The 16,560-nt window shown below is 45.0% G+C and overlaps 1 protein-coding gene across 1 annotated transcript in view; it reads left to right on the top strand.

Moving 5' to 3' along the window:
* The window catches only part of LOC138674480 (pinopsin-like), a 38,285-nt gene that overhangs the window by 7,208 nt on the left and 14,517 nt on the right, over positions 1-16,560 (top strand). Inside the window, exon 2 of the mRNA XM_069762317.1 lies at positions 10,948-11,276. Within this exon, the coding sequence (XP_069618418.1) occupies positions 10,948-11,276 (329 nt within the window). The remainder of the gene's footprint in view (positions 1-10,947; positions 11,277-16,560) is intronic.

Below are 16,560 nucleotides of genomic sequence, written 5' to 3'. Positions count from 1 at the left end.
TCACTGACTACCTTGCCTGCCTCAAGATGTACACTGCCCAGCTATGACTGAGTTTCTTGCTGCAAGAACTCGGCCAGAACTTCCGCGGTGTGTCTGTTGTCGCCCAAACACTTCATTTCAAACACGGCCTGCTGATGCTTCCCACTAGCTGTTCCGTAATGGGACACCTCGTGTGCTTCACTGGCAGCTGCGGATGGAGTGGTCGTGCGACAGCGCTCTGTGGATGAGCTTTCGCTTCTGGAGGAGGAGGAGGAGGAGGTGGGGTGGTGAACGTCTACAGCCAACTGTTTCCTAGATCGTGGGCTAGGCAGAACTGTCCCACTATTGCTGTCCCCTGTGGACCCTGCATCCATGACATTAACCCCGTGATGGACACGTAACATCCCTGGCCATGCCTACTGGTCCATGCATCTGTTGTGAGGTGCACCTTCCCACTGACAGACTGCCTCAGTGCATGGACAATGCGGTCTTTGACATGCTGGTGGAGGGCTGGGATGGCTTTTCTCGCAAAGAAGTGGCGACTGGGTAGGTCATAGCGTGGTACTGCGTAGGCCATCAGGGCTTTGAAAGCTTCGCTTTCAACCAACCGGTAGGGCATCATCTCTAACGAGATAAGTCTGGCAATGTGGGCGTTCAAACCCTTTGTACGCAGATGACAGGATGAGTACTTTCGTTTCCTAACAAGAGTCTCTTCTAGGGTGAGCTGGACTGGAGAGCTACCTATGGTGGAACTAGCGGTGGTGGTGGTTGTGGACATGGCAGATTGAGAGTTAGTTGTGATGTTGGCCTACATACAGTGCTTCCTACCAATAACCTTCTGACTCCCTGACTGCTTTGGCCTAGCGACGATCCCTCCACATTTAGATTAGTAGAAAAAAGACATGTTGTAAAGGAGATCAACAGGACAAATAGTAACTAGTTATCAAAAATAGTTTATTATTAATGAACAGTCTAATAAGCAAACAACACAATTAAAAACAATTAAAAACACAAGGAGTGCCCGTAATAACGGGAACCGCAAGACATAGCCCACAGACAAAAATACTTAAATATATTGGCACCTGAGAGAGCTAGAATACATAGCAGGGCATAACCAGGAAAAGGAATGATCATAAAGGTATATGTATCATAACCCAATTATTTAAATAGATATTACAATGAAGTAACACTGGAAAGCACCTATTACTGCTAAAGAACAGACTGTGACCATGTAGACAGTATACAAATCCAATCACCTAGCTAAGTCTAGTAGTGAGGATATATTGTGTGGACATACCAATAAAATACGGAAAATACAAGACCCATGCGGGGCAATAGCAGGTGGATCACAAGTCCAAGTCACCGGTCCAGTCCGTCCTATCAGTCAGGATGCCAGTCAGAGTGTCGCAGGGTAGTCCATGGGGCTATGTTGCATGTTGTATGCATGTTGTATTTTCCGTATTTTATTGATATGTCCACACAATATATCCTCACTACTAGACTAGTTCCTAGGTTGGGCTACCATATTATTCCTGCGGTGATTATGGTATTTGGACCACTATAGGTCTTTAGCTAGGTGATTGGATTTGTATACTGTCTACATGGTCACAGTCTGTTCTTTAGCAGTAATAGGTGCTTTCCAGTGTTACTTCATTGTAATATCTATTTAAATAATTGGGTTATGATACATATACCTTTATGATCATTCCTTTTCCTGGTTATGCCCTGCTATGTATTCTAGCTCTCTCAGGTGCCAATATATTTAAGTATTTTTGTCTGTGGGCTATGTCTTGCGGTTCCCGTTATTACGGGCACTCCTTGTGTTTTTAATTGTTTTTAATTGTGTTGTTTGCTTATTAGACTGTTCATTAATAATAAACTATTTTTGATAACTAGTTACTATTTGTCCTGTTGATCTCCTTTACAACATGTCTTTTTTCTACTAATCTTTTGGTGCTTGTTTACTTGTTGAGGGGGATTCAGGATTTTCTGACTCGTGTTGTATATTTAAGGTGGTGCCCTCCATTGGTACAATTACAAGATCCCTCCACATTTGCTGCTGGTGTCCTAACCGGTGGGCTTACAGTGAGGGAAGCAATTTTGCAGTGCTGACTACCTTCATTCAGACCTGGTGCACCAATGGTACGGGACGTTAGGTAGTTAGTCCAGGCTTGCAAGTGCATGCTGTTTAAATGTCTCCACATGCACGTTGTATTTAAATTGTTAAGAATCTTCCCTCTGCTAAAGGTCTTTGAGCATTTTTTACAGATCACTTTTGACTGATCATTGGGATCTTGGTCAAAAAATGCCACACTGCACTCTTCCTACTATGGAATTCCTTTTCAGGCATTGCACGCTGTGCAACTTTCACAGGATGGCCACGCTGTCCTAAAACTGGTTTTGTCAAATGTTTTTTGCCTGATACGCGCCTGCCAGATGACAGCTGTTGTGATGTAGATTGGTGCTGCTGTGGATAACCCTCCTCCGCTTCTGAGCTAGTGGCAGCGCCACCCTCTTCCCCCAATGGCTGCCAATCTGGGTCAACAACTGGGTCATCTATCACCTCCTCCTCCTCATTGTCATGTGCACCTTCCTCAGTGTCACCGTGTAAGGTGCTATAGCGTTTGGGACAGGGCACCATAGTCTCATCAGGGTCAGATTCTGGCTCAGCAAACTGCGAGGGCAATGTAGTGATCTGACTCAATGAAACAGCATCATAATCTAGCTGTGGCTGTGCATCAGTGCACTCCATGTCCGATTCTTCTTGTAATGGGCAGGGTATAATTTCCCTTTCTAACCCAGGCACGGTATGTGTAAAGAGCTCCATGGAGTAACCTGTTGTGTCGCCTGATGCATCCTTCACTTTTGGTTTGGGAGAAGGACACAAGGAAACGTCTTGTTCCTGACCGGGAGCATCCACTGACGACTGGCTGCTGTGACATTTTGAACTTTGGGAACAGGAGGCCAAAGAGCTAGACGCTGAGTCAGCAAGGAAAGCCAAAACGTTTTCCTGCTGCTCCGGCTTTAAAAGCTGTTTTCCTACTCCCAGGTAAGGGAGCCTTCGAGGCCTTGTGTAGCCAGAAGATGACGCAGGCTCAACACCTCCAGCCTTAGGTGCTACTGTGCTTTTGCCAGTACCACCAGATGCAGCACCACCATCAGTACCAGCTGACAACCCCCGCCCACGGCCTCTTCCACCAGACTTCCTCATTTTTTTGGGGGAGACACAGAACCACAACTCTGGCCCAGTGGTATAACAGTAAACTATGAACGTGCCAGAAAGTGGCTGCCTTATATATATGACACACTAGCAGTACAGCAGAATATACACTGTGTGCGAATTTTAATCTCCCTTTTTTTTGGGGGGAGACACAGAACCACAACTCTGGCCCAGTGGTATAACAGTAAACTATGAACGTGGCAGAAAGTGGCTGCCTGATATATACGACACACTAGCAGTACAGCAGAATATACACTGTGTGCGAATTTTAATCTCCCTTTTTTTTGGGGGGAGACACAGAAGCACAACTCTGGCCCAGTGGTATAACAGTAAACTATGAACGTGCCAGAAAGTGGCTGCCTGATATCTACGACACACTAGCAGTACAGCAGAATATACACTGTGTGCGAATTTTAATCTCCCTTTTTTTGGGGGGGAGACACAGAACCACAACTCTGGCCCAGTGGTATAACAGTAAACTATGAACGTGGCAGAAAGTGGCTGCCTGATATATATGACACACTAGCAGTACAGCAGAATATACACTGTGTGCGAATTTTAATCTCCCTTTTTTTGGGGGGAGACACAGAACCACAACTCTGGCCCAGTGGTATAACAGTAAACTATGAACGTGGCAGAAAGTGGCTGCCTGATATATATGACACACTAGCAGTACAGCAGAATATACACTGTGTGCGAATTTTAATCTCCCTTTTTTGGGGGGGAGACACAGAAGCACAACTCTGGCCCAGTGGTATAACAGTAGACTATGAACGTGGCAGAAAGTGGCTGCCTGATATATACGACACACTAGCAGTACAGCAGAATATACACTGTGTGCAAATTTTAATCTCCCTTTTTATGGGGGGGGAGACACAGAACCACAACTCTGGCCCAGTGGTATAACACAACACTATGAACGTGCCAGAAAGTGGCTGGAATTATTATTTAAAAAAAAATAAGTAAATAACAAGCTCCCTACAATGAGCTCAGGACAAGTATGGGAGCAATAAAAAGGACTGCTTAACACAAAAATGTGGACAAATAAACAAGATAGGTAACTGTGCAGAAAGGAGCAACAGGAATTTTGCTTTTAAAAAAGCAGTTGGTTTGCACAGCACCGTGCACACAGCTATGCAGCTGCTGCACTAAAATACGACCTCCACTGTCCCTGCACAAAAAGGTGGTGTGGGACAGTGAAAATCGCTCCAGTACAAGCGGTTTGGGGTTTTTTATTTCCTCCCTAACTCTGTCCCTGCTTCTGACTAACTGCAGCAACACCTCTCCCTATGCTCAGATCGGCAGAAGTAAGATGGCGGTCGGCGTGCATGCCCCTGTATACCCCCTGTGACGCCACAGACAGCAAGCCAATCACTGCCATGCCCTTCTCAAAGATGGTGGGTACCGAGACCTATGTCATCACGCTGCCCACACTCTGCGTCCTCCTTCATTGGATGAAAAACGGCGGTGACAGCGTCATATCAAACGCGACTTTGGCACTCTGATCGTGTACCGCATGGCCGATCCCACTGTAGGATCGGTTCGGGTTTCATGAAACCCGACTTTGCCTAAAAGTCGCCGATTTATGAAAATGACCGATCCGTTTCGCTCAACCCTAGTTTTGGCAAGTATGAAACAGCCTGCAGCTGATACTTTCTTGTACAAGTTGTACTTTTTAATGACACCATGAGTTTTAACATATTGTGTACTGAAAAATGGGGGCAAAAAATCCAAATGCGGTGAAATTGCAAAAATAGTGCAATTCCATAGTTGATGGGGTTTTTTTTTTACCATGTTTACTAAAAGCTAAAATTGACCTGACCTGCCATTATGATTCTCCAGGTCATTACGAGTTCATAGACACCAAACATGTCTAGGTTCTGTTTATTCATCCCCTTTCTGCCATATGACGTACTATCCCGTCGAGGTGACCTTGGACTTAATTCCCAGGCATGGGATAGTACGTCATGGGCGATCAGCCGCGCTCACTGGAGGAGCGCGCTCCTGGCACATAGTGCTGGATGTCAGCTGTAATAATCAGCTGACACCCGTAAGGCGATCGCACGCGCGAAGTGTCAGATCAGTGAAAAGAAAAAAAAAAATCCTAAATAAAGAAGAAAAAATATATTGCACCAATAAATACATTTCTTTATCTAAATAAAACAAAAACAATAAAAGCACACATATTTAGTATTGCCAGGTCCATAACGACCCGACCTATAAAACTGCCCCATTAGTTAACCCCTTCAGTGAACACCGTAAAAAAAAGAGGCAAAAAACAACGCTTTATTATCATACCACTGAACAAAAAGTGGAATAACACGTGATCAAAAATACAGATATAAATAAACATGGTACCGCTGAAAAGTAATCTTGTCCCGCAAAAAACGAGCATACAGCATCATCAGTGAAAAAATAAAAAAGATATAGTCCTCAGAAAAAAGCGATGCGAAAATAATTAATAATTATTTTTTATATAAAATAGTTTTTATCATATAAAAGCGCAATGCATAAAAAAATGATATAAATGAGGTATCGCTGTAATCATACTGAAGAATAAAACTACTTTATCAATTTTTCCAAACGTGGAACGGTATAAACGCCCCCCAAAAGAAATTCAAGAATAGCTGTTTTTTGGTCGTTCTGCCTCACAAAAATCAGAATAAAAAGTAATCAAAAAATGTCACGTGCTCGAAAATGGTACCAATAAAAACATTAACTCATCCCCGAAAAAACAAGACCTCACATGACTCTGTGGACCAAAATATGGAAAAATTATAGCTCTCAAAATATGGAGACGCAAAAACTATTTTTTGCAATAAAAAGCATCTTTTATTGTGTGACAGCTGCCAATCATAAAAATCCGCTAAAAACCCCCGCTATAAATAGTAAATCAAACCCCCTTCATCACCCCCTTAGCTTAGGGAAAAATAATAAAAAAAAAAAAAAAATATTTCCATTTTTCAGTTAGGGTTAGGGTTGGTGCTAAAGTTAGGGTTAGGGCAACAGTTAGAGTTGGGGCTAAAGTTAGGGTTAGGGTTGGAGCTAAAGTTAGGGTTAAGGTACCTTCACACATAACGATATCGTTGACGATATCGTTGCTTTTTGTGACGTAGCAACGATATCGTTAAGGAAATCGTTATGTTTGACAGCGACCAACGATCAGGCCCCTGCTGGGAGATCGTTGGTCGCTGAACAAAGTCCAGAACTTTATTTCGTCGCTGGATCTCCCGTGGATATTGCTGGATTGGCGTGTGTGACACCAATCCAGCGATGTCTTCACTGGTAACCAGGGTAAACATCGGGTAACTAAGCGCAGGGCCGCGCTTAGTAACCCGATGTTTACCCTGGTTACCAGCGTAAAAGTAAAAAAAAAACAAACACTACATACTTACCTACCGCTGTCTGTCCCCGGCGCTGTGCTCTGCACTCCTCCTGCACTGGCTGTGAGCGTCGGTCAGCCGGAAAGCAGAGCGGTGACGTCACCGCTCTGCTTTCCGGCCGCTGTGCTCACAGCCAGTACAGGAGGAGTGCAGAGAAGCAGAGCGCCGGGGACAGACAGCGGTAGGTAAGTATGTAGTGTTTGTTTTTTTTTACTTTTACGCTGGTAACCAGGGTAAACATCGGGTTACTAAGCGCGGCCCTGCGCTTAGTTACCCGATGTTTACCCTGGTTACCGGGGACTTCGGGATCGTTGGTCGCTGGAGAGCTGTCTGTGTGACAGCTCTCCAGCGACCAAACAGCGACGCTGCAGCGATCCGGATCGTTGTCGGTATCGCTGCAGCGTCGCTTAATGTGAAGGGGCCTTTAGAGTTTGGATTACATTTACGGTTGGGATTAGGGTTGGGATTAGGGTTAGGGGTGTGTCAGGGTTAGAGGTATTGTTGGGGCTATGGTTGGGATTATGGTTAGGGATGTGTTGGAGTTAAGGGTGTGGTAAGGGTTGGGATTAGGGTTAGGGGTGTGATGGGGTTAGGGGTGTGTTTCGGTTAGGGTTTCAGTTATAATTGGGGGGTTTCCACTGTTTAGGCACATCAGGGGCTCTCCAAACGCGACATGGCATCTATTCTCAATTCCAGCTAATTCTGCGTTGAAAAATTAAAACAGTGCTCCTTCCCTTCCGAGCTCTCCCGTGCGCCCAAACAGGGGTTTACCCCAACATATGGGGTATCAGCGTACTCAGGACAAATTGGACAACAACTTTTGGCATCCAGTTTCTCTTGTTACTCTCGGGAAAATAAACATTTTGGGGTTAAATCATTTTTGTGGGAAAAAAATGTTTTTTTTATTTTAACGCCTCTGTGTTTTAAACTGTAGTGAAACATTTGGGGGTTCAAAGTTCTCACAACACATCTAGATAATTTTCTTGGGTGGGTCTAGTTTCCAATATGGGGTCACTTGTGGGGGGTTTCTACTGTTTAGGTACCGCAGGGGCTCTGCAAATGCAAAGTGACGCCTGCAGACCAATCCATCTAAGTCTGCATTCCAAACAGCGCTCCTTCCCTTCCGAGCTCTGCCATGTGCCCAAACGGTGGTTACCCCCACATATGGGGTAGCAGCGTACTCAGGACAAATTGGACAATGACTTTTGGGGTCCAATTTCTCCTGTTACCCTTTGGAAAATACAAATCTGGGAGCTAAAAAATAATTTATGTGGAAAAAAAGATTTTTTATTTTCATGGCTCTGCGTTATAAACTATAGTGAAACACTTGGGGGTTCAAAGTTCTCACAACACATCTAGATAAGTTCCTTAGGGGGTCTACTTTCCAAAATGATGTCACTTGGGGGGTTTCCACTGTTTAGGCACATCAGGGGCTTTCCAAATGCGACATGGCATCCTATCTCAACTCCAGTCAATTTTGCATTGAAAAATCAAATGGTACTCTATCCCTTCCGAGCTCTGTCATGCGCCCAAACAGTGGTTTACCCCCACATATGGGGTATCAGCGTACTCATGACAAATTGCCCAACAACTTTTCGAGTCCACTTTTTTCTGTTACTCTTGAGAAAATAAAAAATTGGGGGCGAAACATCATTTTTGTGAAAAAATATGATTTTTTATTTTTACGGCTCTACATTATAAACTTCTGTGAAGCAATTGGTTGGTCAAAGTGCTCACGACACATCTAGATAAGTTCCTTATGGGGTCTGCTTTCCAAAATAGTGTCACTTGTTTCACTGTTTAGGCACATCAGGGGCTCTCCAAACGCGACATGGAGTCCTATCTCAATTCCAGTCAATTTTGCATTGAAAAGTCAAATGCGCTCCCTCCCTTCTGAGCTCTGCCATGCACCCAAACAGTGGTTTACCCCCACATATGGGGTAGCTTACTCAGGCCAAATTGTACAATAACTTTTGAGGTTCATTTTCCCGTTACCCTTGGTAAAATAAAATAAATTGGAGCTGAAATAATTTTTTTTGTGAAAAAAGTTAAATGTTCATTTTCTTTAAACATTCCAAAAATTCCTGTGAAACACCTGAAGGGTTAATAATCTTCTTGAATGTGGTTTTGAGCACCTTGAGGGGTGCAGTTTTTAGAATGGTGTCACACTTGGGTATTTTTTACCATATAGACCCCTCAAAGTGACTTCAAATGTGATGTGGTCCCTAAAAAAAAAATGGTGTTGCAAAAATCAGAAATTACTGGTCAACTTTTAACCCTTATAACTCCCTAACAAAAAAAAATGTTGGTTCCAAAATTGTGCTGATGTGCAGTAGACATGTGAGAAATTTTACTTATTAAGTATTTTGTGTGACATATCTCTGACTTAAGGGCATAAAAATTCAAAGTTGGAAAATTGAAAAATTTGCAAACTTTTGGCCAAATTTAAATTTTTTTCACAAATAAACGCAGGAACAATATGTGTCGAGAAAACAATGTCAGAATCGCTGGGATCTGTTGAAACGTTCCAGAGTTATAACCTCATAAATGGAAAGTGGTCAGAATTGTAAAAATTGGCACGGTCATTAACGTGCAAACCACCCTTGAGGGTTAAGGGGTTAAGTGGTGAAAAAAATTCAAAATGGCACTATTTTCTGAGACTCATAGCGTCTCAATTTTTCTGATTTGGGGCTGGAAGAGGGCCTATTTTTTGCACACCGAGTTGACATTTTTATTGATACTATTATGGCATATATATGATCTTTTGATCGTCCATTATTGCATTACATTGCAATGTAGCGGTGACCAAAAATCCGTAATTCTGTTGTTTTGTATTTTTTTCTCGTTACGCCCTTTACCGATCGAGTTCATTCTTTTTTATATTGCTAGATCGGATGATTTGATTTAAAAAAAAATATATATTTTGAATAGAGTTAAAGGGGGATGAATTGAATTTTTATATTTTTTTATTTTTTGAAAGAAATTTTTTATTTTTTGCATGCTTTAATAGTCTCCATGGGAAACTGGAAGCTGCAGTTGTCTGATCGGCTCTGCTGCATACAGGCAATGATCAGATCGCCTGTTTGTAGCAGAAATGGTCACTTGCTATGAGCGCTGACCACCGGGCGGCTCTCATAGCAATCCGGCTATGACAACCATAGAGGTCTGCTGGTGACCTCTGGTTGCTATGCCAACCCATTGGTGACCCATGGTCACGTGACGGGATCATCGATGGGTGGGATTTCCAGCACGCTTCCCGGAAGCACGAGTTAGGGCATGTTTCCATGGTCAGTATTGGCAGCGCTTTGGACGCAGCACATGTCCACTCTGTCCAAAGCGCTGCTGGCTTTTGTACGCACGGTGATTCCGGATGTGTTCATTGAACCATGTGGAATTACCGCATCCTATACATTGTAAGGGTGACTTTATTTTGCGGAGACAGAGCGTCTCCGCAAGATGAATAGACATGCTGCGCTCTGGAAAGACGCGCCGCATGTCCGGTAACACAGGGAAGCCAGAGGCATCCCTGCAAGCATAGTGGAGATGGGATTTCATGAAATCCCCTCCCCTATGCTGTAACATCTGGCCATTGCGGGTTGGATGCTGTGGCTGTGCGCAGTGTCCAACCCGCTGGGCTTACTGACTGTTGAAACATACCCTTACATTCCGCTGTCAGAGATTGGCAGTGGCATTTAACAGGTTACAGCCACGGGTGGCTCACGATTCCACCCGTGGCTGTTAGAGGCACATGTCAGCTGCTCAAAACAGCTGACATGTGCCAGGAAAGATGTGGTCTCAGTGCTAGAGCCCACATCAATGGAAGGGATTCTGACTTGGGTGTACTATTGCACACAATGTCGAAAACGGGTTAAAATCCTTTTGCAAGTAAAGACAAATAATTTCAAGACCTTTTAATTTAATGGGAAATTTCCATTTTCAAAATCATGAAATATTGCTAGTATATGCAAACACTCTCTGATCAGTGAAAGTACAACTTCATACCATCCCCATTGATCATGGAAATGAAGACTCCACATCCCTAGTGCAGTGCTATGTCCCCTTCACTGTTTTTCACATCATACACGTGCCCAATCATGAGCTCTATAGGGAAATGCAGAGCATGTAATTGCATGGAAAAAAACAGTCACTGGTAAAACTAGCACTGTTGCCTTTCCCAGCCTTGCTTGGTGTCACTCTAATCTCACAGTAAGATAATAGCTTATCCTAGAAAAATACTTAAGTATTAAGCATTTTAAAATTCTGTTGTGCAAATGCTCCCTCTAGTGGTGATTAATCTGTACTTTAAGCACACTGTTAACAAGATCAAAACTGTTGTCTTTAAACACTGACATCATTATGTTACAGGAATTGTGTCCCTCTGGTCCCTGACGATGCTAGCATATGAAAGGTACAATGTGGTCTGTGAGCCGGTGGGAGCACTGAAACTCAGCAATCGGAGGGGTTACCAAGGCCTGGCATTTATTTGGCTCTTCTGCCTTGTTTGGGCTATTGCCCCGTTATTTGGTTGGAGTTCATATGGACCTGAAGGAGTTCAGACTTCTTGCTCAATTGGCTGGGAAGAAAGGTCTTGGAGCAACTACACTTACCTGATTAGCTACTTTCTGACATGCTTCATTATTCCTGTAGCGATCATTGGATTTTCATATGGAAGCATACTGCTCTCGTTGCATAAGGTATATTTGAATATATGCCAACACTGTTTCAATAGCCCATTTTTATACGTTTCAAATTTGTTGCGGAATATTAAAGACATGCATTTGTCTAAAAACAACTTCCTGTTTTTGTTACTTAGATGCAAATACTGATGTCATTACACATAGATATGAACACATAATGTAATGCATTAAAAGAATACATTAAAAGAATATATTTCAGGTAGTAATATCTTGCATTAAAAGAATACATTAAAAGAATATATTTCAGGTAGTAATATCTTTTTGAAGAGTATCTGTCACTTGATCAAAAATATTGAGTTAGATACCCTGTCAAAATCCCTGAGCTCCCTGATTCAGCCCTTATTTTCCATTTTGCGCTGCATCACTTGATTTCAGAGATATTCACATTGGTTGATTTTGGACCACAATATGTGAAATCTCTGCTTGCAGTCCAACTGGGCATTTCTTCAGACTTCTCTAGGGGTTTTTGCACTTTCACCTTTCTCTCCCAGACAGCATTTGGGAGGGATGATAGTGTGTGTCCCAACAAAAGCCTCTGAAGAAGAAGCAGATAATTCACATACTGTACTGTCATGACTCTGGATGGGTTGGTTCTGGCTCCTTCATGGTCTGGTCTGGGTTAAATTAGTCTGCCTCTCTTTGGTCCTGGGGCAGCTATCTAATGCTGATACTTCCTGGGTTCTGAGTCAGTTATACTTCTGTCTACCTGGTTTGAAATAGCTGACCCAGGTTATTTGTCTGTAATCGTTGTTCCTTTGTGCATGTGTGCCTTGCAGCGCATGACCCGATTTGCCCCCTGACTACTGCCCCTGTTTTCTTCTTTGTACTTCTCTGTCTGTCCTGGCTTTCTAACCCCTTGGCTTGTCTCTGACTATTCTGCTGTTTTGCCCCTTGGTACCTCGCTCGCGTCAGGCTCCCGACCCTCGGTGTCACTATCACCTGTGGCCGCAGATGCGGCCCAGCCAATAGACGCCCCCAAGCTGACCAACCTCAGAAGGCGTGGGGTGTGCGTCCCCCGGGGACGCAATACGGACCCTTTAAACCGCAGAGGGGGACCCGGCCAACCCGAACTAGGGGAGGGCATTGACAGGGCTTCTGTGGCAGCTGAGCATGTGGACAAGGAAAGAGACACATAGGACTTGATTACACCGTACAACTTCTGGTATGGAGAAAGTAAAGTTTGCTAAAGTAAAGTCACACAGTACATAAACAAAACATGACGATGTCAGGCTCCCAATTCCACACCTCAGAAGGGTACCACCCAGTGGACCCCCAAGGCACCAACGGATCACCGAGGCACACATGGGCGAGACATCAGGACACAGGCAGGACATCAGGGTACACGAGGACATCAGGGCACAGGCAAGACATCAGGATACAGACAGGACATCAGGACATCTGGACTCAGGAAAGACCTCAAGACATCAGGACACAGGCAGGGCATCAGGACACAGGAATACTGGACAGACATCTGGGACACTGGCGTGGCAGCCCATGTCAACAGCTGGGACACTGGCGTGGCAGGCCAGGTAATCAGGGTAAATCAGGACATCAGGGATACCGAATAGACATCTGGGACACTGACGTGGCAGCCCAGGTCGTCAGCTGGGACACTGGCGTGGCAGCCCAGGGCATCAGTTACATCAGGATATCAGACGCAGGGAGGACATCAGGACATCAGGGTACAGACAGGACATCAGGACATCTGGACCCAGGGTCACCGGCAGACATCAGAAAGGAGTCGTTCGGTTCCGGACATCCGACACAACCTACAGGCACCACCAGTCATCAGGCTCCAAGCTCCAGACAGCGGTCATCAGGTTCCAGACTGCGGTCGTCAGGCTCCGGGCATCGGACCTAGGAAGGAACTCAAGTGTGATGGTGCAAACACCGCCGTACTGGACATGAGCCAGACGGGGTTAACACCACGTGGTAGTCAGAGCACAGAGTAGTAGATGCTCAGCAGAAACACCAGTTTCAAGAGACTCAAAGTCACTGGGAGTGAGGCTCCAGATGCAGAGGGATTCCAGGAACATAATCACAGCAGACACAGTTCAGACAGGTTTAGGTACAGATCAACGATTCAGGCCTGGACATACCGCCTCCAGGACCGGCGTCAGAACAGGACAAAACAGGAATCAAGGCAAGGACTTTGGTACCAAAGCATAGACAGGAGAGGTGCAGGAACACAAACACACATAGCAAAGTTCAGGAGCTTTGTGAGTGTAGCTCAGGCCCTGCCCATAGGCAGCAATTGGCTGGGGACAGCATTTGGAGTACACACCATCACCCTGATAAAAGCAGGGAAGGTGTGGCCGCGCACGCCCTAAGCACAAACAGAAACCATTACAGCACACACAGTGCAGGATCTGAGGCTCAGGGCACCTGACTGAAACTGCATGCACTGACCCACGTGGAAAGTCATGCACCAGCTGCAAATGACCTCACAACCCGCAGACAGCTTCACAGCAGCAACCAGGGACCGCACATGAGGAAGGTATGAAGCAGGGAAAATACCTAAATACCCATGTACGACTGCGCAGCAGAGCAGGGAACTGAGAAGGCTCCATTCAGGTAACAGTCAACAGTATCCCAGCTCAAATTAGGGGGAAGAGAGTAAAGAGTTAAAGCAAACATATGCATTGTCACGCCGAAAACCAAATACAGACAGAACGGCGTGACACGCGGCTTGTCCTTTGACTATGTCTCTGTCTTAGTATTGTTTCCTGCAGTTTTTGTAGACCCTCCATTCTCGTGTGGTAGCTCCGCCCTCATCATCCATGTAGTGATCACATGACCTGCTTAGCTCAGGTCCTGTGTGCACTGCATACCTCATTCCTCCCTCTCTCTGTGCTCCCGCTAGCACCCCCTTAAGCTGCCTCTTCACTACCCCAGACAGCATCATTATATTATAACTGACCCAAAGCATTAAAGGAGATTCTGCACTTTTCTTTCCTTTTTCCCTCTGATATGGATCAGCTCCAAGCTCTGTCAGATCAGGTATTTAACCTGACCAAAATGATGCAGAATCTGTCAGTGGAGCAAAGAGCTTTCATTGCTTCTCACCAACAGGTGCAAAGGGAGGTGGCAGATGTGGTTAGTGCAGTTCAGGGTGCCTCCTCTTCGTCTAGCAGTATGGATGGGGCTGTTTCCCTTTTTTCTCTTGGACCCTCTATAAAATTACCGGGCACCTTTTCTGGGGATAAGAGTAAGGCTATTGTTTTCCGTGTGTACTAGGTCTTCAAGGAACGAGAGTCAAAGGGTGAGGATAGTGATATCTTTGTTATGTGAGGGCCAGCAGTCCTGGGCTTTCTCCCTGCCCCCTACCTTCCCTGAGAGGTTGTCTGTGGATCGGTTCTTCGAGGCTTTGGGTCTCATATGTGATGAACCCAATCGAGTGAGATTAACTGAGGACACGGTTATGGGTCTCACTCAGGGGAAGCTCTCTGCCAAGTGGTACTGTTCTGAGTACAGGCGGTGGGCACCAGAAGTGTCTTGGAATGATTCGGTGCGCAGATGGCTATTCCGAAGAGGACTGTCTGAGCATTTAAAGGATGTGCTAGCCCTGGGGGGGTGCTGCGGAAGGGAGAAAAATCTCTGTTTTTATTGTGGAGCTCCAGGCCATTGGAGAAGAGACTGCCACTCCTGTCCACCGGATTCCAAGATTTCAGGAAATGCCTAGGTCTGATTGCAATGTCATAAACCGGTCATTGACTTGGAGGCCTGGGAGATTGTTAAATGGGGGCCTAAATGTAAAAATAACTGTCTAATTTCTGTATCTGTGTCGTCCGTCAGTCTGGAGGCTATTCCATAGTACCTGAAGTATTTCGAGGATGTGTTCTCTGAAAGTCAGGCTGAGGGGTTGCCACCGCACCGCCGTTTTGATTGTGCCATCCATCTCATTCCTGGGGCTAATTCGCCTAAGGCCCGGTTGTTCAATCTTTCTGGTCCTGAGCACTTTGCCATGAAGGAGTACATATCTGAAAGTCTGTGCAAGGGACATATTCGCCCTTCTGTATCTCCTGTTGCTGCAGGATTCTTTTTTGTTAAAAAAAGATGGTGACCTCCACCCATGCCTTCACTTTTGTGAACTTCATAAGATTACCGTGAGAAACATGTACCCCTTTCCACTCATTCCCAATTTGTGTAATCAATTGTCTGGGCCAAACAGTTTTCTAAGTTGGATTTGTGAGGGACATATAACCTGATTCAGGTACAGGAGGAGGATGAGTGGAAGACTGCGTTCCTCACTTCTGAAGGTTTTTTTCAAAAATTTAGTTATGCTGTTTGGTTTGTCCAATGCTCTTGCAGTCTTCTAAAACTTCATCAATTTTGTGTTCTCTGATGTATTGGGTGGTTGGTGGCTATCTACATAGATGACATTTTGGTTTATTCATCGGATAAGCAGGCCCTTGTTGGTCATCTTCGGGCAGTTCTCCTGAGACTCAGGGAGAACCTGCTTTTCGCTAAGTTGGAAAAATACTCATTTTTTGTCCAGGAACTGTCTTTTTTGGGGTTCATTGTCTCCAGAGAGGGGTTTTGCATGGATCCCAAGAAGGTTTAGGCCATTGGAGATTGGGTTCAGCCTCTTGACCTGAAATTCAAGAGTCTGGTGGCCCCCCATTGAGAGGGGGTACTGTCATGACTCTGGATGGGCTGGTTCTGGCTCCTTCCTGGTCAGGTCTGGGTTAAATTAGTCCCCCTCTCTTTGGTTCTGGGGTGGCTATTTAATGCTGGTATTTCCTGAGTTCTGAGTCAGTTATACTATACCTGGCTTGAGATAGCTGACCCAGGTTATTTGTCTGTAATCGTTGTTCCTTTGAGCGTGTGTGCCTTGCGGTGTATGACCCGGTTTGCACCCTGACTACTGCCCCTGTTTTCTGCTTTGTTCTTCTCTGTCTGTCCTGGCTTTCTGACCCCTTGGCATGTCTCTGTCTAATCTGCTGTTTTGCCCCTCGGTACCTTGCTCCCGTTTGGCTCCCAACCCTCGGCTTGTCCTTTGAATATGTCTCTGTCTTGCTATGAAAACTGTTGGAGGAAACTAGCGCAATAGGGTTTTATCCGAGACTAAGCAGTCAATGCAAGTTAAAAGCACTCACCAGACATAGCTTAAGACAAGCTTTGGAGAGATTCGCTGCTGCTGATCCACGGATCCACAAGGGATCGGCCGTTGAGAATACAATGTAGGAGAAAGTGGTCAAATACTGCGCTGCTGAATCATGTAGTCCAAAGGTATTGTTAAAAAGTGGTCTTTATTCAACGCATTTCTGAGTTTCAAAGA

The sequence above is a fragment of the Ranitomeya imitator genome, chromosome 4 (assembly GCF_032444005.1).
Source record: "Ranitomeya imitator isolate aRanImi1 chromosome 4, aRanImi1.pri, whole genome shotgun sequence".
Classification (NCBI taxonomy): domain Eukaryota; kingdom Metazoa; phylum Chordata; class Amphibia; order Anura; family Dendrobatidae; genus Ranitomeya; species Ranitomeya imitator.
Note: the sequence above shows the minus strand (reverse complement) of the source record. Positions and strands in the feature narration are given on the sequence as shown.